Source organism: Lontra canadensis, unplaced genomic scaffold (genome assembly GCF_010015895.1).
Source record: "Lontra canadensis isolate GAN:19392208 unplaced genomic scaffold, GSC_riverotter_1.0 scaffold70, whole genome shotgun sequence".
NCBI classification, from domain to species: domain Eukaryota; kingdom Metazoa; phylum Chordata; class Mammalia; order Carnivora; family Mustelidae; genus Lontra; species Lontra canadensis.
Window position 1 is genome coordinate 2,281,692 of NW_022631064.1, and position 24,724 is coordinate 2,306,415.

The 24,724-nt window shown below is 36.8% G+C and overlaps 1 protein-coding gene across 3 annotated transcripts in view; it reads right to left on the bottom strand.

Moving 5' to 3' along the window:
- ADAMTSL1 (ADAMTS like 1) overlaps positions 1-24,724 on the bottom strand; it is a 904,787-nt gene that overhangs the window by 304,183 nt on the left and 575,880 nt on the right. For all 3 annotated transcript variants that reach the window (XM_032880520.1, XM_032880523.1, XM_032880522.1), the window contains exon 4: positions 4,380-4,616. In XM_032880520.1, the coding sequence (XP_032736411.1) occupies positions 4,380-4,616 (237 nt within the window). The remainder of the gene's footprint in view (positions 1-4,379; positions 4,617-24,724) is intronic.

A 24,724-nucleotide genomic window follows, 5' to 3' on the forward strand; every position in this document is an offset into this window, starting at 1 on the left:
TCTGGTATGTAGCCTAGTTTGGGAACCATTTCTGAACATCAGATGGTTCCTATCTCTATCCACTCAGCCTCACCAGAGAAGTAGGAGTTTGGGAGTCAGACAGAACTCGGTACCTCTGGGCTGGTGCTGTGACTGAGCCTCAGTTCTTCATCTGTGAAATGAAGATATTGCTGCCTAATATGGAGAGTGCAGCGGACTTTGGAACAATCTGAGGTTTAGAGCTGCTCACCCCTGTGCAGCTGAAAATCCACGTACAACCTTTGACTCTCCAAAAACTTAACTACTTACAGCCTACCATTGACTGGAAGCCTTACCCATAACATAAACCGTCGATTAACAAATATTTCATGTGTTATATGTATGATGGACTGTATTCTTATAATAAAGTAAGCTAGAGAAAAGAAAATGTTAAGGAAATCATAAGGAAAATACATTTTCCGGACTGTACTGCAATTTACCAATACAGTAAGTTTATGTCACCTGTTTACAAGATGAAATGTCTCCATCAATATTGCTTTACTGATACAAAACACTGTAGGTGGTGTGGGTATTATTAACACTCAATGTCCGAAATGCAGAGATCCTGTACAATCTGTGTTTGTGTGTGAGTTTTGATAGGTTTTAACTTTTTATGATAGATCTGTGTGTGTCCTACATTAGTAAATGATAAAATAGACTACCTCTACCTATTTCATGCATTCATGACAGAGCTAACTTTTTCTTAATTTTTTTGAAATTTCTAGGCTACTTGGTTCTTCGGCAGATTTTTTTCAAATTGTTGCAAATTTCCAAATTTTTTCTAATGTAATTTGTTTAAAAAAAAATCCATGTGTAAATGGACCCACGAAGTTTGAACCCATGCTGTTCAAGGGTCAATTGTATTAGAAAAAAATAGACAAAAAATGCCTAGGTATGGTAGTCACTCAAAAATGGAAGCTACTTTATGATTAATATTGCTACTATGAATGATTATACTGCCTAATACGACGCTCCAATATTACTAAGAATAAGGCATTATTATAAGTGGCGATGATTCTAGAATTTTCCTGAAGTAAATCCCCAACAAATAGAGACAAGCCACTCAATCTTGACCTTGGGACATTTTCTGGTCTCAGTTTCCTTCTCTATGGATTGCTAAGGTATCTCCTGGCTAGAAAGGGTTAAGACTCCACAGTCATATTCAGTAGTTTAATAGTTGTATTTAATAGTTTAATAGATGTATTTAATAGCTTAATAGTAAAAGGCCCAGTTTGAGGAAGTGGTTCTTACTTGAGCATTAAACAGGTATTAACAGAAATAATTAGTACTTATGAATGACAACTCTGTAGTTACGCTGTCATTTTCTATCAAAGCAAGGCTATGTCCAAAGCTAGATATTTGCTTCTTTATACTTATAATTTATATCTGTCAAGCATCAAAAATACTTGAAACAGCTTGCCAAGAAAGTTATAATAAGGCAGAAAGAAAACCAGAGAAAGAGCTAAGAATCCCCAACAAATGTTGTAGAAATGAGGGAAAATAGAGCAGAGAAAATGATTTTTATTTTTTTGGAAAACTAGGAGAAACTGTTCAAGTGAAAAACTGCACATTTCATTTAGCATTGAGACTCCTGACAGTTTCAAAAATTATGAAAATATGACTTTTTCTTAATGTTACTTACCAAAGACTAAAAATACAAATACACAGATATAAGCTAAATAAAGGAATTTTTTTCTAAGTAGAAAAGAATTTATGCATTTAAACTCTATGAAGTAGTAGTGAGTGCTCTTCTTACACTGACTCTACTTTTGTCCTTCTAAAAATGTATACACTGCATTTAAACATTCCATCTTTATTCCTCTGTCATCTTGCTATCATCTGTCCCTTCCCTCTTTTTTATAAAGCTGAAGTAGGCTCTAATCATGAAAATACAGGCTGTTACAGTAATGGTAGCAAGGATCCAAAATTATATCCATTATAAATTCATATTGAGTTGTAATTTTTGATCCCCTGAGCATGATTAATTTGATTTATTGCTTTCTACCCTTTGCCCTAGTTTTAATCAAAATGAAAACTCCTTCCTAGTTTTGCGCTTAGTTTTCTTACTATTTCCGCACTGTCACTGCCCTGACCCAGGCTCATACTTTGCCTCACCTTGGCTGATCTAAGAGCCTCCTTCCAGATGGATTCCTTGGTTTTAGGACCTTGCATTTCAAAGTCCGACAACTGCAGCCATATTAATCTTTTTAAGACAGAGCTCTGACTATGCTTTTTCTCCACCAAAACACTCTCTTGGCCACCCACTGTTTGCAGAGTCCTGTCCATCTGTGATTCAAGCATCTATGATTTTCTCCCAAACAATCTCTCTGTCTTCTTACAGTAGACCTTGGGGGTGCCCTGCTCTCTAGCCAAACAGCGTGTTAGTGCCTAAAAGCAACCCCAGTTATTTCATCTCCTTTCCCATGCTTTTGTCCCTTTTAGATATTCTTTTCAGATACTCTATAATTTACATTTTCCATCCCCCCCAATCTAAAAAGTTAAACTCATAGGAATTGAAGTGAAGGAGGCATCTTATACTTGTAAACCAAATGTCCAGCACTATTACTCCATATTTACTATATATAAAATTCATACTTTCACTGCTGAGATAGGATTCCCTTTCGGTTGCCAACATATATGAGGCCAGCTGGCAGGATTAGTCGAGGAAAGAAAGAGGCCACGTTGAACTCCCATACCACAGAAATAAATGAAATCTAATTTGCTGACCTGTCTTGTTTATTTTGGTCCATTCATCAGTGTAATACAGTACAAACAGCTTTGGACTAGGTATCAGGAGACCAGGAATTTAGTTCCCTTTCATGATCAATCATATAACTTTCAGAAAAATCATGTAATTATTCTGTTTTTTTTTTTTTTCTCAATTTACAAAATGGAACTCTGTCTGGTTTTACTCCAGTAGGAAAAACACATAAGAAATTATTATTTTATTTGCCATTCCCTACAACATAGCTTCTTTTCTATATGCATTTGCTTTACAATTCTCTATTATTCCCAAAGCTGTTACAGATTTCACAATTCCACACCAGTGAAAATCCCAGAGAAGGAAGCAAGCACCAAATATCACAAGTAATACTCAAATCTATGGCTTTTTAGGACATTGACTAGATAATCTCTTAGGCTTTTTCTATCTCTAAAATAGTTAAGATTCTATATTCCAATTTGTATCTGAAATTCACATATCTCTTGTATATAAAGTCATTCGCAGACATGTATATATTACCTTGATCCTTCCACTTGGGAAGTGCGTGGACATGCCACAATTTCCCTGTCTCATGATGTTAGATTTTATGAAGGTTTAGCATGTCTGTCTCGCCTCTCATATACAGAAAATCATTCAGGACACCTCACGTTTCTTGTAGTAATTCACATTACAGTTATTCCTTTTATATGTAAATATAGGTTTAGGTTTTAAACAAACATGTGAATTTGAAAAGACAAATTACTGAAACACATTTTTCGTTTATTCTTATATTGCTAGCTGAGATATTAGAGATTCTGAAGAGAGAAAAATTTCAACCAATATTGTCTTGGAAGAAGGAAAGATTCTCAAAATGTCTACTTAGTGAAATACAAAAAGTATATGGTCAAGTATAGCACACAGGAAATTCTAGCAACGGCCTGCTCCAAAAACTAGGTTGGTCACCCTAATCCAAAGTTGAAGATGGCAAATACATCGCAAACATATTAACTACTAACTTTCTTTCTTCTTACTAACTCCCCACCCAACTGATAAATTGATACCAGAAATCAGACCTCCTTATTATCCCTATTTTAAAGACTTGCCTGGAGGAAATCTGACTTAGCTCACAAATTCCATGCCTTTCAGGAGTTTGCCTGAACTTTCAACAAAATTACAGTTGTAATAATGAAGAAATAAATTTGCCCAGAGTTCATGTGGCAACTTCAGAGCTAATCTTACCCAAAGTATTCTGAAGCTCTAAGTAAATGAAAATCGATAACTCCAAACACACACACACACACATGCACGCATGCACGCACACCACACATGCACATACAAATACATTTCAGGGACAACCAAGGTAGAGGCAATTTCAGAGTCTAATACAAAACTGACACACACAGTCAAGAACTTTCAGCCTTTCATATTCAGCAGAGACTCAAAGAAAGTAAAAACAATTCCAGCCCTCTTTTCCTTAACATAAACTACAACATTTGTAGTTTCAACTGAAATTAAACCTCAATTTTCAAATCTGTCATCCTTCATACACTCTAGAAAAAGGGACACTGAATGATTGAGATAGCAGGACTATACAAAAGCTATTTACACAGAGACACTAAAACCTTCTAGAAAAATAGAATGGAAAGAAACCAGCACTTACTTGGCACAAACCACTGATGCACATATCCAAAGACTCTGTGTAGCAACGGGTGCCATCTAAGACTTTAGGTGCAAGTTCAACAACCAGGGTTGTTCCTTTGGCTTGGCATTTGAGTGAACATGGGTTGTCGGGGTCATTAGACACAGGAAGCCATTCATAAAACTGGCCATGGTGCTTGACATCATTGTGAGCGGAGCATTGCTGAGCCCGGAAGTCGCCTGCTTCTGGTGGGCAGTCCTGGAGAAGAGAGGTGGGAGGGACACACAGGTGAAAAGGGCAGCCCAAACAGAGAACTGGGGCAGCCATGTGGTCTGTCAAAGTCTTAGAAAACAACACAAATGTCCTGGTGTTAGAGATGGACACTTCTATATCGTGAGGGGTCATGGGATTCTTCAGCTTTGAACAATGTAGAGCTTTGAGAAAGTAGTCACCTGGAAATATATTTTTGGATTAAAGCTAAATGGAAAAGTAATCAATTTGAGATCGATCTCATTGATACTCATTTTGTTGGTAAAGTCGTCACCCTGGAATCTATTTTCTGAAATATGTTGATCAGTCCACGGATCCCTCCCTCATGAGATACCATTTTGATTTCCTTGTAACTTCAGAAGACCTTACTGAAGTTAGAGGGTTAGTCGAAAAACATGTCTGCTGCTTTCAGTTCTAATAATGAAAGCTATGACAGTACTATAACAGCTCACAGCACAAAGCTGTGATAGTTTCCTTCAAACATTTTTTGTGTAATTGTGAGTTTTTCTAAAACTTAGGCTGCACAGTATTTAGAATTAAGTATGGGGAGCAAAAAAGAAAAAAGAGCATTTATATCGGAATTTCCTTAGCATAAGGCAACACAGCAGAGTGCAAAGGTTTGGACTTCTCAGATGGGAGCAAAGCTATGATATAGTGGGTCTCGCTGAGACTAGGTTTCCTTTTGTTTAAACAGAGGCAATAATACTACTTAGCCCTCAAGGTCACTGTGAGAATTTCATGGGCTTATGTCAGCCAAATACTGGCATAAGGAAGAAAGTACATGGTAGCTATTACTATGATTATTCAATGAAGCCACTGAGGAGAAAAAGCTGGAGAATTATGAGATTCTCTGAATTTGAATTTTAAATCACGTTGGCAGAGACCAGTGGAAAATAAGAATGCTTTAAATGTATATCTTATAAAGGGCATTTTAAAATTAAAACTATAACTCAGGATGGCTATTATCTAAAACCTGATACACTTTAGTGAAAGCAAATGATACTCAACTTTAAAAAGGCAAGAATCACCCATTCCTCAGAAAGCCTTTTGGATATATTTATTTTATTCTCCATGTGTTCAGATTAGAATTTAGTATGGAAGATTACAGAATATCCATTTGTTGGGGAGCCTGGGTGGCTCAATTAAGCATCTGGCTTTGGCTCAGGTCATGATCCCAGGGTCCTGGGATGGAGTCCCACTTTGGGCTCCCTGCTCAGCAGGGAGTCTGCTTGTCCATCCTCCTCTGTCCCTACACCCCACTCATGCTTTCTCTCTCTTTCTCACTCTCAGATAAATAAAATCTTGAAAAAAAAAAAGCCTATCCATTTGTTGAAAGGCTTTTACTATAATTTTTTAAAAACCTCAAATAGGGGTTTGCATGTGGCCTTTAGCAGGTCTTGGTTACCACATCATCATTTTTAAGGGTTCTTCTTATACAAGGTTTCTTTCTCTGAAAATCTCTTCAAAGAAGCACGGTGGGAATAGCATTACTCTATTTTATAAAAGGGAATTCCTGACTCTTTTTTCAAACTTTAGTGGTAATACCAAGCCGCATGTAAGGTTTTAATATTTGGGGCAGCATAAATTCTTTCTAGGCAAGATGGTGGATAAACACACACTTATTTAAGATGAACACAAAATAGTTTAAAATGCAATACAAAATCTCAAAGGTATTTTACTGATATTATAATACATGTTCTTGGAGTAAATAAAACATAGTATTAAAGGAAAAAAATTATATAATATAGGTATAGACACACAGGTACCCAATGAGGCTTAAGTGATTTCAAATATTGTCTGAAAAAAAGTATAGTTAAAATTCAGTACTTATTATTTTGTAAATGATAGGCTACAACTTAAAAATTTTTAAAAAAATCTATCAGTTAATAAGCATGCTGTACTTTGTCTTTTGTGATATTTAGTCTTTCCTAATGAGAACTAAAACAAAAACCACACCCTACAAAACTATGCCATGAATCACACAACAGGTAAGTTGTAGGATGGTAACACAAACTGTCTGAACTTCTGTGTTTTAATGCAGGCTCCTTTCAGACCATGTATTCCAAAATAAAAGCAAAAACAGATTTTAACAGTCACTCTTCATGGGTTCATGTTAAAAACAAGACCACAACTTGTTTACAAATCCTACTAGTCTCTGCTTAGCCCTCATTCACTAGCTTCTGTCCTGAGATAACCCTATGACTGAACATTGTCCTCCAATCTACACATCCTCTTCCTAAACTTCCCCCATATGAGACACAACAGAGACTGTTAATAAAAGCTGCTATCTATGATCAACAAGTTTCCTTGGTGGCCACTGCATGTGAGCTCCCACAGCAGAACTGATAGCTTAGTTAATAATGTTTATTTTATTTTATTTTACTTTTTCTGAGAGAGAGAGTGCATACGAGTTGTAGGGGGGAGCAGAGGGAGAGGGAGAGAAGGGAAATTGTTTAGAATGGTCACAAACCCCTCTCATAATTAATCTTTACCTCTTTTTTCTAGAAATGAAACTGAATCAGCGGTAAGGGAATTACAGGGTCAGGCTGAATCATCTCTGCATTAAAGTAATGAGGGTAATATATAATTAAGAGACCTCTTAGTATGAACCAGAGATAATTTTCTTCATTTATCCAATTCCGAGAAGAGTGTCAGTTATGTTTTTAAATTGATGTTACATCATCTTAGTATGGACATAAAACTGCCTAGTCTCTTAGAGTCTCTTCTATTCAACCAAATGTGTTGAGTCTTGCCATCTTTACTAAAATAAAGAAGACTCAAAGGCATTAAAAAGTAAAATAAGCAAAAAGTTATAATATTAACACTTTTAGGTTTTCTTTTTCTGTGATGAAAACAGTAAACAGAGAATCGAGGAGCTGACCGTTGGCCCTGTTCTCAACTCACCTGTATCTAATCGGCACAAGAGTACCTGTTACAGGTTTCGTGAACTTTCACAAGTGGAGAAATGTCTCTGGGAATAATAATGCTTGAGAATTCCTTAATTCACTTTTATCATTACTGCCTTTTCTTCCACCCATATTTTTGTAGGGGTGGGAAAATACATTTTGCTAAATTGAGAATGTACTTAAAACCTGGCGTTGAGAGTTGGAAACTGAACTTGAACCTTTTTAATGTTTTAGTTTATTTGTACTTGGCAAAATGCAACTTCCTGTTTGAAGAAAAAGGACTTAAGAGGACTTATAAAACAGGTTCAGAAAGCTTCTTGGACATCAAATAGCTCTTACAAAATAACATTTTGATGATTTAAGTGTAAATGAATCAGAAACATATGAATCAAATTTCCCTTGAAATACACATGTTTAAAAATTAAGGGAAGAAGGATTTGGCAAAAGCTTCTTAGTTGAACCCAAAACATCTCAAGCATAGTTCAAGACCCTCGTTGAACCCTGATACAGCTGGGATCACCCAGCTGCAGGAGCGGAAACTCAAGCAGAATCATCTTAGCTTCTTGTCCCACTTATTATGATCATAATAATTGCAGCAGAACAGCTCTCATTTGTATAGACATTAGCCCTGTACCAAGTTTTTAGCTTTTAAAAAATTTGGTTCATGAGACCACTATTTTTCCTATTCCCCCAGAAATCAGATTTAGAAACTGATGCCCTAATTATTTTGAAAAAATATTTACTGTTTTATCCTGGGCATCACCTTTGAAATATTAGCTTCTGGAGAGATGCTTTATGATACCATGTCATCAGCTCTGCCCATGAGATGTGGTTTTCCTTAGGTTATACTGAATGTAGAAGGTACTGGATATGAACACTGTGATTTTGGGTCTCCTAAAATCTTAGTAGTAAGAATCATGAGTTTTCAGTTGGGATAATGAAAGAAGAAAACAAGTGAATTATTTATATACTTATGCACTGAACCTGGCTCATAGGTAGTAATGATGAAAACAATTAAGATTATTGAAAAGTCTAGTGGCTATTTGAACCAGACACATCCTCCATCAGGAATATGGCAAAAAACGTGGTGTGGGAAAGATGCCCTGGATTAAAGTTCCCAACTTCCAGCCTCTCTTATGTCTCTAGAAATGCCATCAAGTGGAGATGGGGCAAGAAAGAGCAATCTAACACTTTCCCTGGCCTTCTGTCTATTTCCAACTAATTGTAATATGCCTGTGGATTGACAAGCCTGTATCAGGATACTGACTCAGGACATCCTCACTCTGAAAAAAAATGTATTTTGTTTAAAATAGTCAGAGGATCCCATGAATTACTGTATTTAGCCATTAATACAATATCACAGTTTTTCTCTCCAATTTTTAAATACTCGATGTGAACGGCAACAGAATTTTTTTCTTTAAAAGGACAGAAATAAAAATCTGACCTTTCATTTGCTCCCGTTATAATTCATAAAATCCGTGGAGTTCTGCCATATATGAATCCAATTCAAAACACTTTCTGGTTAATCAACTAGCCAGTGGGAAAGATAAGATGGATCCCAGATGTCCCCTGATGATAATAGGTGGATCAGATTACATTGTGGGATAAAAGAGAGTTAGGCTTTCCAGAGTTTACCCACGGGGTGGAATATAAAAGATGATCTCTCAGCAGCTAAGGTGGGAGCATCTGAAAGGCCTTTAAGATGGTTTTTGAAAAAATAATACAGAAAATAGATTTGGGGTCAGGAGAAACACTACTTTTTATTTTCTCTCTTTTTAAGGAAGACATTTTCTTTCCTCTGTCATTCGATGGTTGACCACTTCTGGTAATTTTTGCTGTTTCACTTAATGTATTATAGGAGTGCCATATTCTGATTCCATGGTTTTATTTACAGAGTCACTATTAATAACTGATAATAATCAAAACACAGAAAGTGTATTTAGGTGGCCACATGAACTGTAGCCATGGAAGAAATCTATGCTTCCCACTCTACTTCCCTATCTTGCAACTGTTCTTCTGAATTTTTTATTGCCCCTTCATACTGCCCTATCCACTCATTCCTCACAAACGTTACCATGCAGGAAACCAGAGCTTCTTAGTAAGGCATTTGCTCTATTTGCTAGCAATTTGGGATTGCTACTTCATGATATAAACATATAGAGAAATTTATCAGCTACTTGATGACTTTAGAAAAATCTACTAGTTCTCAGTTTTATCCTAGAAACTTTGGGAATCCTCGATGTACTGATGGTAAAATAGGAAGAGATTATAAGTTTCCTTCACAATAAATGGATGGAGGATCTGAAAAAATATACGCCTAAAACTTACAAACGTCTTAGCACACTTAAGTAGATGGCAGGCTGCCCCGTTTATATATTTTTGTCTCCATTACTTGGCTCTCTGCTTCTTTTATTCAGAGTTTGGGTGATCATGGTATTTCCCCTGCCAGCTAAGTATGGAGAGAGCCCAAACATCCATTGATTGATGAATGGATAAAGAAGATTTGGTATACACACAGACACACACACAGGAATATTATTCAGCCATTAAAAGGAATGACATCTTGCCATTTGCAATGATGTGGATGAGCTAGAGAGTATTATGCTAAATGAAGTCAGTCAGTCAGAGGAAGACAAATACCATATGACCTCACTCATATGTGGAATTTAAGAAGGAAAACAGATGACCATATAGGAAGGAGGAAAAGAAAAAAAGGAGAGAGGGAAATAAGCCCACAAGCCATAAGGGACTCTTGATGATGGAGAACAAACCGAGGATTGGTGGAGGAAGGTTGGTGGGGGATAGGCTAGAAGGATGATCGGGATTAAAGAGGGCACTTACAGTGATGAGCACTGGGTATTATAGGTAAGTGATGAATCACTGAATTCTTCTTCAGAAACCAATTTTGTATTGTGTGTCAACTCACAAAATTTAAATAATACAAAATATAAAAAATAAAATTATAAAGATAATATTAAAAAAAAGTTAAGGGGAAACAACTAAACAGCAAATATCCACTGATACAACCCACGTAATATGGTATTTAATTCTCAGAAACAGAACCAATGTTTCAATTTCTATTTCCATCTCAGACTTCTCTCCTGAATTTCAGACTTTGATACACAAGGGCTTCCTCACCATCTGGATGTCTAAAACAACACCAGCTCACCGGTCCAAACCTGAACCCCTGATCCTTTTCCTCTCCCTGGATCTGTTCTCTCCCCAGATCCTTCCCATTCACAGTCAACTCCATTCTTTTCAGGTAGTGGTTCTCAAGCTTGAGAATGTATCAGAGACACCTGGAGGGCTTGTGAAAAATACAAGGTTACTGGGGCCCCACCCTCCAGAGTTTCTGATTCAGTAGATCTGGGGTGAGGTCCAAGAATATGCATTTCTACAAGTTCCCTGATGATTCTAATGCCGCTAGTTTGGTGACCACACTTTATGAACCACTGCCTTAGAGTCATCCTTGACTCCCACATCCGATCCATTGGGAAAGACTGGTTTTTTAGACAAAGTATGTAGACTCTGACCACAGCCTAGTCTGAGCCATCATTATGTCACCTGCATTATTGCCATAGTCTCCTAACTGATGGTCTGTTTTCTATCCTGCTCTCCTAGAGACTTTTGTCAGTGTAGCAGCCAGAATGAGCTTATTAAAGCACAGAGCAAATTGTATAAACTTTCTGCTACAACTTCGCGATTCACTCAGATAAAAGCCAAAATCTTCATCTCAGCTGGAGGTAAAGATCTGGCCCCATCACCTCCTACTGTCATCATTTTTCACTTGGTTCTAGCCACTCTGGATTCCCAGCTCTCTCTTGAACACTATAGGAATGCTTTTACGTTAGGACACAAGTTTTATCTATTCTCTCTGCCTAGAATTTTCTTTGCTCAGATTCCAAGTGGCTAATTACCTCACCTCCATCAAGTTTTTGCTCAAATATCACCTTCTCAAATAGACCTACCCTGAGTAATCTCCGTAAAATTGCAACATCCACTCCCATTACTAATTCCTACTTATCCTCTCAACTTTTCCTTTTTCCCTGTCACACTTAATCACTTTCAAGTATACCATATAATTTACTCCTTTATCATGCTCATTTTTAATTGTCTGTCTCCTTCTGCAGAAGCATAAGCTCCAGAAGGACAGGAATCTTTGGCTGGGTTGCTTTCATAGAATAGTACTCAAGTGTTTGTTAAAAGAAGGAGTGACACATGAACTAAATGAAACAGAGGTGCTATTTTTCATTGTAGAAACTCCAACTCTATTTTCTCATCTCTTGCAGGAAATCTAAATCTTGATAGCTTTCTCATTGCTGGGACATCTAAATACCCTTTCTTTAAAATACAAATATACAAGAATACTTGTGCATTTCAGACACTAGAAAAAGTGAGTAGGGATTCCTGCTGCTTTCTGAATAGGCAGATTGATATTTCCTCCTTCACATCAACAAATTTAACAGGGTAATATTAAGAAACATAAAATGTGCTGAAATTATTTATTATTCAATAAATAGCCAGACATTTGTAAATTTTATATAACACTCCATGTTATATGCATGCACTATAAAGGGCTAATGTTAAGGTATCAAGCTTTATCCCCCAAATTCTGGCCACCTGCTTACAGTAACATCAACATCATCATCAAAATCATTTATTTGTAAAAGACTGTTAGCTGCTACATAAAATGAAATTAAACAGACATCCCTGCCCTGTCTAGACAGTCTGTATGGAGGCAATTCTATTATATTTCAAGAACATAATATTTAAATCTCTAACACATCATTGTGAGTGCAAAGTACAGAAAATAGGGTCCATTCTGGAGGGTGGTGCTATAGGAGGTAGAGGTCATTCTTGGCTCTTTCTTCCTCCTTTTTGAAAATGCCAACAGACTTTCTTAGGACACGACATTTTCCTATACAAGGCCTATTTAAAAGTCCTTGTTTTTGTTCTCGTTTTTTCCTGGTGTAAAAGATGTGCTGATTTTCTTTATTCTTCTTCCAAACTGTCAACACGTTTGGAAAATATCTTTAAGGGAAATAAGTCCCCACAAAAACTAATCATTAACCATTTTAATGCCTTACTCTGGATCAGGTTTAGGCTCAATCAAAGAACATCTTTATAGATTTGGGGCCCTGTAAAATAGTATGGAACTCTCTAGTTTATTCAAACTTTGGCTGTGCCCTACTCTGTGCCTCCTAAGTGAACACTGACTACGGGTATACTGAACAGCTCTAAACCACTCCAGTGTGTCATTCAGGTCCAGACATAAGAGATTCAAAAATGTATGATATAATAAATCATTAACCACACCCTACTTACTTGATTAGAGCTTGTTATCTGGAAACAAATGCTTTGCCTGGCTAGTTTTTAATGACTCCAGGCATCTGAGAGCTGATCTAAGCAAAAACATTTAAAACATTTAGTTTTAGAAGTTCATTTTTTTTTTCCTTTGGGTAGCTTTTATTTCAGTACTTTTATTTTTTCTCCTTTGAACAATGCAGACTCTTGGAATCCAATTCCCCAGAGGTATTTGTAAGACTGGTTGTAGTTTGTCATGTTAGACTCTTTAAATTCTCTCAATTTTGAAAATATTCATTCCTTGAGGCCTTTTATTATTTTTAGTCCCTTTCTTTGAATTAGCTCCAATTTAGCAGTATCTTTTCTTAAATCAGCATTTCTCCCTTTTTACGATTTTTTTATAGTTTTAAAATAAACGTTTTCCCCTCCCCTTCCAAATTAGCATATTGGAAGTGGTCATTTGTAATCTTTCTTGGGACATGGCATACAATTTCATTTTATAAGCACACAATTACATAGGGTTTTTTTTTTTTTTTGGTTGTTGTTGTTTTCAAACTGCATTTACCAAAATATTTGTGGCAGAGAGTCAGATTAGAGGAAAGACTATACAAGGGGAATATTTTAGCCGATAAATACTTAAACTGTCATAACTGCATAACAATTTCACTGTGTTTCTATTTATTGGGAAAGGGTACTATAGCTTGGCATATTACAAAGGAGCAAATATGAAGACTGAAATTGTCTTCCAGAACATGCGGGGTTTGTACCAGTCACTTGAAAGAAAAATGAAAAAGGACACTGTCTAGAGCAATTCAGGATAAATACCATGTTAGAAAATTGAGAGGAAACCCCCACATTCTTGCCTCACCTTCTCTCCATCACTGTCTGGCACAAACCCCCTGAATGTGGCCTACAAGCTTCACTTCATTTTGGCTGCCACTGAATCCCGAGAGCTTGTCTGTTTTCCTGGCACTGTATCTAATCAGGGCTCCTTTTTGGAGGCAGGTGATACAGTACTGTGAATGGCTTGAAATAACCTCTAGGCACTCTTTGGGTAAGGACCTAGAAGTTGTTTGCCAGCTTTTCCCAGTTCCCTTTCTAAATTTCCTTCCTTTTCCCCTTTCTTTTACTCCTAGGGGCTTACGACCTACATGCATCACTAATCATATCTCTGCCTTCTCTCTTCTCTCTTTTGACTCGCCCAGGAGGATGGGTCCATCACTGCTCCTTTAATCCTTCTCTCGCCAGCTTCTAGTTACAGCCATTGATTGGACCATTGGGTGCCATTTTCAGAATACAGTGAAAAGAGTCAGCTCTTAAATGAAAGGGAAAGGTCTATCCCTGCCTAGGGTCTCAAGATTTACCCTGGTTGAAAGGTGGCTGGTACTGTCCTATGGTAGATTTGTGGGCTAATGGAACATAAATGGGTTAAGGTAAGTTTAAATCCATATGGGCACTTGGTAAGTACTCAACAAATGTTTGCTATTGCTATTATTCCGATACCATGGAAGTATTGGGCTACACAGCTTTAGGGGGACATCAGAGGGACCTCAGACTGGGTTTTTTTCATCCAGGTTTGCCTTCCCCATTGTCTTGTTATCTCCAGAACTACTTTATTTAGTTGTTTAAACATCATTTTAATTAAAGTGACTTATCTGAATGCCTTAACATATGAATCTAATCAAACAATATCACGTGCCAAATGTACTGGGTTATAAGTTTAATGGATGACAACACTCAGCTTTGTTCCTATGTGCTCATACTTCTTAGTTTGTTGATCTTGGACCACAGACGTATTTTAAGAAACCAAAAAGGAATTAGAGAAATATATTTTCTGACCCCTAAAACCGAGTGTTTTCAGGTTGTCCTTTGAAACTTAAAGCGTGGCCTCTGAGCTCCAGACTCATCTTGAAGAGCTCATTGCTCCAAAGTTGATTCTCTTGTCCTCTGCATGTAAACCTTCTATTTCCTTCAGTGGGCAGCAGGAGGAAAATGTAAAGAGGGATGCAGATGGATTCAACTTACCTAGAGTCAGTTTTGGATGAATAATAATGCTTTCTATTTAATCAATCCCAATAACTGTTAATTACATATGTTCAAAAAACAGACACTTGCCAAAGACCAGACTATGGGGAATAGTCAGATATACTCCCTGACTTTGTGATGCTCACCATTTGAAGGAGGAGGGTGGGTACTGAGGCCGTATATCAAGCTACAGGATTACAGGGAGAGTGGCAGAAAATGTGAAATTAGAAGATAACTTCTGGATAGAGATTACTTCTCTTCATATTTTGTTTCCCTTTAAGCCTGAATCCAGACAAGGTGACAAAGGAAAGAGCCATGATGCACACTATCAGTATTCCTTAGAACTCTTTCAACCTGTTTTTCCTGTTCAGCGTGGTGTGACAGTGTGACAAATACCTCAGCATGTTTCTGCGGGAGCTGACCGGTCTTTTCTGTTCTAGAGGCTCAGTTCTCCAGACTTCTCTCCAACCTCCCCACACTTTACATTGGAATACTTGTCATTCCCTCAATGCTGAGTTCCTCTGACTGATTTTATCTAATATGGCTTCCATATTCACCCAGCTGACTCCTTAAAGCTTAGGTATCACGTCCCGGTCATCTTCCCTGACAGCCTCCTATTCTCTGCCTGTGCCAGGCAACTCCCTCTGAGATGCCATAGAACCCTGTAACTACTTTCATCCTTGGACTAACCAACCTATATTTTATTTTTGGTTTACTAAGGGCCTATGGTAAGCCTGGAACAAACTTTATGACAGATATCTATTACTTAATCCAATCAAGGACTGGATGAAGGGACTTCTAGACGTAACAAAATGTAGGACTAGATTCTTTGAGGAAGCTTCTTACCATAGAACACCTAAAAACACCATAATTCATAAAAATAAAATAAATGTTAAATGGACAGCTGAGTTGGCAAGGAGTTTTTCTCAGAGACAAAAGGAATGAGAAAGCATGAATTCAGAGAGGAAATTAATGGATATCCTAAAGAGATCTGGTGGTTTAGAGATTTCCATTTTCATAGACTCTAAGAGCAGGGTACAAGGGATAACATTTATGGACTGTAAGCTGTGGAAGAGGATCAAGATTTCCCACCTAATGCCTAAACCTTAAGACAAAACCCTCAGAGAGGACTAGGAAAAGGGGAGAAAAAAACCCACTTCGTTTCTGCAAAAGGCCAAAATATGGAGATAGTAAGGAGATTAGTGGTTTCTGGGTTATGAAGAAGATAGTGATGTATAGACCACAGGGAATTTTACTGCACTGCAACTTCTCTGTATGATACTACAATGGTGGACGTATGAAATTATCCATTTGTCCAAACCCATAGAATATACAATAACAAGAATGAGCCATAATGTAAGCTATGGACTTTGGGTGATTATATGTCAATGTAGGTCAATTGATTGTAATAAGTGTTAAATAAATAAATAATAATAAATGCACCCCCACTCCAGTGAGGGTCGTTGCTAGTCAGGAAGACTCTGCTTGTGCTAGGCATAGGCACATGGGAAATCTTTCTGCCTAATTTTGCTGTGAACCTAAAACTTCTGTGAACAGCAGAGTTTATTAACAAACAAACAAACAAACAAACAAAAACAACAACAACAACAAAAATGGGATGATACCAGCAAAACAAAAGCACTCAGCTTCACAGAGAAAAACAAGGAAACTTGCCAATGAGGAATGGGGCAAAAGTCTCCTTCAGAATTCCTAATAACAGGACTCAAGAGAATCTGGGACACAATTCACACAAAAAGGACAGTGAAGAACATTGTATAAAGTGGTCTTGATTCATTCTGATCACTACCCCATTCCAACATCCTCTCCCTCAAAAGCAGATGTAGTTCTCCCAGAAAGTACACACACTAACCTAGGTATAAGGAAAGTGGTCTTAAATTTCGACAATCATGAAAGCGCATAGAAATATCACAAAACATATGAGGAAAAAAATGTGACATGAAAAGGAGACAGTAGAAATAAGGAAACACAATAAGGAACACAAGGAACACAAGAAATAAGGAAAATTATCAGACACAGAATTCAAAATAAAATTTAATATGCTAATGGAAAATTCTTAAAAAGTGTTAAAATGGAAGGTAGGCAAATATACAGAAAGGCTTAGAAACTTAATAGATGAGGAGAATATCATGAGAGACTCTTGACTCTAGGAAACAAACTGAGGGTTGAGAAAGGCGAGGTGGTTAGGGGCGATGGGGGGCTGGGCATTAAGGAGGGCATTAGGCAGTAAGGAAGACACACTGTTAAATGGAAAGAAGAGTTGAAAAAAAAAAGGAGAAAAGAGTTGAAATTACAGAAGACACACAGTACAGAGAGGCAAAGATATAGAAAGCATGAGAAAATTATTTTCCAAGAATTTTCTTGGAAAAATAATTAAAAATAATTAAAAATACAAATCCTGCACCAGAAAGTCCAATGAAAATCAAACAGCATAAACAAATGATCTGTTCTACACAGATCATAGCTAACTGAAGAATACCAGTAATAAAGATAAAATCATAAAAGCAGTAAGAGAAAAGACAAAGGAAAGACAATTAGAATGACAATTTGCTTCCCAACAGCAAATATGGGAATTAGAAGTCAATGCACACCTCTTTAAAGTGTTAACAGAGATCATTATTTTCACAGCAAAATTAATATTTAAGAGAACTAAATACAGATACTTTACACAAACAACAAGAAAACCAAGAGCACTTATTTCCATTTAACCCTCACTGAAAGAACTTCTAAAGGATGTACTCCAGACAGAAAAAAATGAGCCTTGAATATCTAGGATTTAAGAAAGAATAGAGATCAAAGAAAATGGACTATTTCAAGTATAGCTAAATAAACATTGACTATATGGAATAATCTGTGGGGCTAATAAAGATGAGCTGACTGTATAAAGCACTGACTACGCAAAACATCTAATCTGTGGGGTTAATAAAAATGGAGCCCAAACACTTGACAACAAAGGCATATAAGTTTCCAGGAGGGTAATTAGACTTAAAATGTTTTCAAAGACTTGAATTGTTTGATAGGCAAGTACAGATACTACTTAACTTTAGCTCTTCAGTATGCATATTGAGATTTAGAATAACCGCTAAAAGAATAGCAAATGATGTATAACTTTAAAACCAGTAGAAGGAAAAGTGTAGTAAAAAAGCCTCAATAGTTCAAAGAAGGCAAAAAAGGAAAAAAGAAATGTTGAAGGGCGCCTGTGTGGCTCAGTGGGTTAAAGCCTCTGCCTTCAGCTCAGGTCATGATCTCAGGGTCCTGGGATCTCGAGCCCCATATCCGGCTCTCTGCTCAGCAGGGAGCCTGCTTTCCCCACCCTCTCTCTGCCTGCTTCTCTGCCTACTAGTGAACTCTGTCAAATAAATAAATAAAATCTTAAAAATAAAATAAAATAAAATAAAAAAAGAAATGTTGAGGTAGGAACTAGAGATCCCAAAATCTGCTGGTAGACACAATTCCTATTTTATCATTAATCATAGTAAATGCTAAGAGTGAAGAAAGCAAAGATGTCCAGATTACAATTTAATCTGTTACACAAATCTTGTGTAAAGTTACACAAGATACTCAAACTTAGAGATATATTGAAAGTAAAAGAATGAAAATGATATATGAGATAAATCTAACATACTGAAATGTAGACTAGCTATAATAATATCAGACAAAACAGATTTTGAGGCAAAAAGCACTACTACTGATAAATATGGTCACTACATTATGAATAAAGGTAAAATTCCCCAGGAAGATAAAACCTTTTTAGAATGCATATCTATTAATAGGACATGTTCGAAAGAATTCAAAGAGATCACAAGGTGAAATTGGCAAATTAACCAACAAAGTAGAACACTTCAAAAATCCTTCTCTCCAGCAGGTTAAAAAAATCGTTGAAGTAAGAGATTTGAAAAGCACATTTAAAATGTTTGATATACTCATATATAGAAGCTTACACCTCTAGATCAGGGATTGCATGTTTTCTCCAACAACACGTGGATATTAGGTCATAAAGAAAATATTAACAAACTTCAAAGAAATTGAGTTAAAAGAATCACTTTTAACAAAATTACAATATAACTGTTAGAGACCAATAAAGATTATTTGAAAACTGCCATATATTTGGGAGTTAGTAGACTAGTAAATAACTGTCAAATTTCCATTACTTTTGCTTCAAATTATAAATACCTAGAACTGAATAATGAAATTCTCTTTATTGCATTATGGGAAGCAAGCAAAGCAGTATTTGGTTGAACATTTATATGGGGAAACAAGATAGTCTGAAACTTAATACACTGAGCATCAAACCTAAGGAATTAGGGAAAGCACAATAAAAAAATCCAAAGAAAGCAGATGAAATATAAATAATACAAATGCAAATAATACAAAGATCAATGAAACAGAAAATATAGAAACCATAGACTCAAGAAAGCTGAAGTTTGGCCACTTAAAAAGACTAATAAAGTAGATGAATTTCTGAAAATGTTATTAAATGGTAAGATGAAAAAAACAAATCCCAAACACGATTAATGGACACATAAAGAACACAGATACAAAAGATAGTAACAGAAAAGCATGACCAGCTTCATGCCCATAACATATGAAAATTTAGTATTGGGCAAAATCTGTTCAAAAGGAAAAAAATACTCAAGAAGAAACAGAAATAACAAAAATAAAAATAAACGTTTAGGTAGCATTTACTATGAATTTAGTGCTGTCCTACGTGGGTTACCTATATCAACTCACTCAGTCCTCATGACACAACTATGTGTCCTATTTTACAGCTGGGACAACTGAGGCACCATGAGGTTAAATGACTTTTATACAGTTAGTACCTCAACATTGAGACTGAACACGGAGAGTGTGGCCCCATTTAATTCTTTTTACTACCATGCTCTACTTCATATAGCCTTTAAAGAAATTCAATCAGTAATTAAAAATCTTCTCACAAAGAAAAAAATCTTGCTCATGACTTTACAAGCAAAGTCTACTAGACATGAAAGGAATAGACAATCACAATCTGAAATAAATTCTTCCAAAGACTAGAAAAAGAAGGAACGCTTCCCATTTTATCAAAACCAGATAAGGGTTGTATATGAAAGAAAATTACTCATAAACATACATGCAAAAGACCTGAACAAAATATTAGGAAACCCAAACCAGACATACAAAAAGTGTAATATATGTGACCAAGTTGGGTATATTCCAGGAATACACCCACAAGATTAGACAATTTAAAGTCATATAATATCAAGCATTGGCAAGGATATGGAATCAAGAGAATATATATAATTCGTGTGGGGCTGAGAATAGAAACAATCACTGAAAAAAAACTGTGGAATTGCTTTGTTAAGTTTGAGCAACCACTATGTTGTTTTGTATTTTCTGTTTACTCTGGCTTTTCTTTGCTATTTTTTTCCTTCTTCCCGAACTTCTATTAAGTTGGCAAGATTATCTTGGTTTTCTAGTATTTCTTCTGCTAGTTTGGAAATTATAGATTGCATTTCCATTCTTTAAATAGGTACTTTCAAAATTTTGATAAACAACTTGAGTTTTGTAAAAATCTCACTGTATTTGGTGTTTCTATCCTCTTCTCAAATATTGCAAAGATCTTAATATCTACTAAACACCACAATGCTGTTAATATACAAACATTAATTGAAAACAAGTTGTGTTCAACAGTTGGTTTACTGGCTGTATTCGATTTATTTCTTTTTTTTTTTAAGATTTTATTTATTTATTTGAGAGCGAGTGAGCACAAATGAATGGGTGGGCGGGGCAGTGGGAAGAGAGACAAGCAGACTCCCCGCTGAATAGGGAGCCCAACATCAGGGCTCAGTCTCAGGACCCCAAGATCATAACTTGAGCCAAGGGCACATGCTCAACCAATTTGGCCACCCAGGAGCCCCATGACTATTCATTTTTCCGTTGCTCCCTTAACTATTACCATAAACCCAGATTGATTATCTCATAATTCTGGAAGACAGAAGTCCAGGTAAAGTGTTGCTGACTGGGTCCCCGGCTTACTTACAGTTTTCTTTCTTGAGGCCAAAGCGAGGTGTTGGAAAGGCTAAGTTGCTTTCTGGAGCCAGGAGATGAATCCACTTCTAAGTTCATTTGGGTTTTTGGCCAAATTCAATTCTTTTCAGTTGTAGGGCAGAGGTCTCTCTTCCCATGCTAGATGTCAGCTGGAGGCCAACAGGCTCCTAGAGGTTTCTCTCTCTAGTCCTTGAGCAGGGCCCCCTCTGCTTCAGAGCCAGTCACAGGGTTTAAAAGCCTTCCTATGCTGTGGTCTCTCTGACTTCTTCTGTCATATCTTTTCTGCCTCCAGCTGCTGTAAATTCTTTGCTTTTAAGGTGTCACATGACTAGATTAGACCCACCTGGATAATTCAGGCCACTCTTCCTGTCTTAAGGTCTGCAAACTTAATTACTTTGGTAAATTCCTTTTGATATGCAATGTGACATATATTCTCAAGTTATAGGGATTAGAGCATGGGTATATTTGGGGGACTCTTCTGTCTACCACCACCTTAACTACAGCTGTCAGCATAGGTTGGGTGAATTTTTTTTTTTTTTGAAGATTCTATTTATTTGAGAGTTCAAGCGCAAGTGAGCATGAGTGCTGGGGATAGAGGGTAGCAAAGGGAGAGAAGGAATCTCAAGCAATTCCCCACTGAGCAAGGAGCCTGAGATCATGACCTGAGCCAAAGGTTAATACTTAACTGACTGAGCCACCCAGGTGCCCCCCATTAGGTGATTTTGAAAATGCAGACTATCTCCAAAATCTATTCCGCTTAATTCGGTAAAGATTCATCTCACACTCATAGAATCTCTGACTCTGCACAGCAGCTGTTATCTGTGGGGTAACTCAGTGACTCATATTGGGAAAGGATGTATTAACTGATAGAACAGTGCTTCTCAAATTTTAATGCACAGATGTGTCATCTGAGGGATCTCCTTACAATGATGATTCTGATTTGCAGACCTGGATGGAACCCAAGACTCTTCCAGTTCTCATGTGAGCCCAGCTGATGCTAATGCTGCTGGTTCCCAAACCACCTGTGAGAAGCGAGGTTTGGAACACAGGGTCTCCTTGGTCACTACTACAAGGGAGAAGAGTGTGGCCATTATGAAACTGACCTTGATTGTTTCCCCCTGAAAATAATATACATCATTTCAATTCGTATTTCAGTGGCCAAAGCTCTTCATTTATATGGTATTGTCTAACTTGGTTAGAAAAGTTCCATACTCTCATATGCTAATTAGGAATGGAGAACTAGGAATATTAGTAACGAAACATACATGCATACACAGACACGCTCTCACACCCCTGCAGGCTCATCATGGTTTTTTTGTATGCCTGTATGGTTTCTTAGAGTCTACCTTTTTCTTTCTGAAACTCATCCTGTAATAATTATTTTAGTGAAAATCTGTGGGTAATGAAATCTCTTGTCTTTGTATATCAGAACACATTTTGGGTTTTGCCTATAGTATTGATTGATAGTTGAGGGTACCAAATTCTACACTGACACTTCTTTTCCACTAGCACTTTTCCATTAGCACTCATTATCTTCTAGACTCTAGGTGATGGAGAAGCGTCTGCCTTTAGTCCAATTTTCATTCCTGTATGGGTTATCTGTTGTTTCTCTGGTAGCTTTTAGTATTTTCCCCTTTTCTTTCATGTCAGACTATTCTTCTGATGTCGAAGACTATGACATGTGTAGGTCTGTATTTTATTTTTTCTCTTCAGCCACAATTCTAGTCTGAGGACTCTGGTCCTCAGAATTTCCCTTCTGGAATATTTGAAATGTCATGTCCCCCATTCTCTTCTTTGAAAGTTCCTCTTACATGTACATAGAGAGTGAATATTTTATTTGTTCTCTATCTCTTAAAGGCTCTGTCATATCAGGTACCTGGAAGTTTGAGCTGTATTTTGGGTAAATTTCTAATTGTTATCTTCAAATTCACTATTTCTCTCTTTGTGTCCGGTCGGGAATTCATCTCATTTAATGAGATTTTTGTTTCAGTTACAATATTCTTTTATTGTACAATTTCTAATAGTTTATTTTCTTTGTTCATCAATATATTACTTCATCTTTGCCTGGTTTCCCCTCTCATTTATTGTTTATTTTCAATAGTTTTTTTTTTCCCCAATGTGTTTCTTTTAAACACATGCAGTCAATTCTCATTATTCATGGTGGTTATTTTCTATTAAGTCACCATAAACACTGAATTAAGAAAATACTATCATTGCTTACAGTCCCAATGAGTCTCTGCTCATACTTCGGCCAACCAACCAATAAATAATCTTGTTTTATGTGTGTTTCTGTTTAAAGACACCTTATTTAATATCTATTGATACATTAACATTGAACTCACAGCCAAGAACATTATAATTCATGCCTGCATGAATTACAAAGCTTGTGTAACACACATTTTCTCCATAAGGCACATCGCCACCTTCTTGTGCTTAGAAATACCAGACAGCACTTCAGCACTATGCTTGGGGGGCACTTTAAAAATCACCATAAAAAAACAGAAAAATGTAAAAAATTTGCATTACGTAGATTGTGAAAAAGACACTTGTTTATGGTAGAAGAGCTGAAACAAGAAGGCACCACCTCAGCTGGGAATGTGCTGGCTGGACAACTGAAATTTTTTGCCACTCTGCACATGTCTGCAAATGGCCAGGGACAAATTTCTAGAGAAATGGTGAATTCATGATTATTGGAATCCACAAATAATAAGGATTGACTGTATCAACTTTAAAGTCTTAATAAAACTGTTTCATTTGTCAAATTTTATCTGGGGTGAATATTAATTTTGTTCATTTTCTTGATATAGTTATTTATTGGAAATTTTTGGAAATTTGAAATATTTGTAGACTTAGTTTCAATGGAAAGGGTTTGCTTCTCCTGTTTTTCCTCTTTGTCCCCAACTGCCCTAAAAGTTTTGTGATCATCTCCATGTGGTTCATACAGCTCCCAGTTTAGAATCAGATTACTAGGCTGGAATTTTGAGTTTTATTTATTTTACTTTATTTTTTAAAAAGCATTCTTTATTTATTCATTTAAGAGAGAGAGAGAGAGCACAAGCAAGGGGAGAGGCAGAGGAAGAGGGAGAAGCAGACTCCCCACTGAGTTGGGAGCTCTACGTGGGGCTTGATCCCAGGACCCGGAGATCATGACCTGAGCCCAAGACAGACGCTTAACAATCTGAGCCACTGCAGCACCCCTGGAAGTTGGGGTTTTAATCCATAATGAGGAAATTGCAAATCCAATCATGAGCCCAAGTATCCTTTGGTAGTTTCAGTCCATGATGTCTAACAGCCTCTGGAGACCCACTGTTTCAGATAAAACTCTCACTCCAGGCAAAATGTCATCATTTAAAACCAAACCAAACCAAACTTCAGCTACTGTCTACACAAAGAGCACATCCAGGCTTCTGACATGAAGTTCTCTACCTGGCTTAGGGGCTCCTTCTCCAGTACAAGTAAATTTAGCCCTGGTTATCCCTTGGAAGGGGCTAATCATTGCTTACTTCTAGTTATGGATCCCCAAAACCCATGACCATCAGCACTGCTTGCCATCTTGTTCGTACGCTCCATTTTTGGTCTATGGACCTTTTACCCTTGCTTTTGAACTTGACTGTGTCATTGGTTTTATCGTTAACACTACTGCCTGTTTGGAAACAGAGGGAATACCAGATTGATCTGAAATTCTCTTAGTTCTTCCCTTACACTTTTCTTTCACATCTTTTTCTGCATGGAATTGTAAATATTTGTATTTTTGGCTTTCTTGTCTTCCCGGCTTCAGTTTCAAAACATTTAAGAGTAGACAATCTTGAACAAATCTTT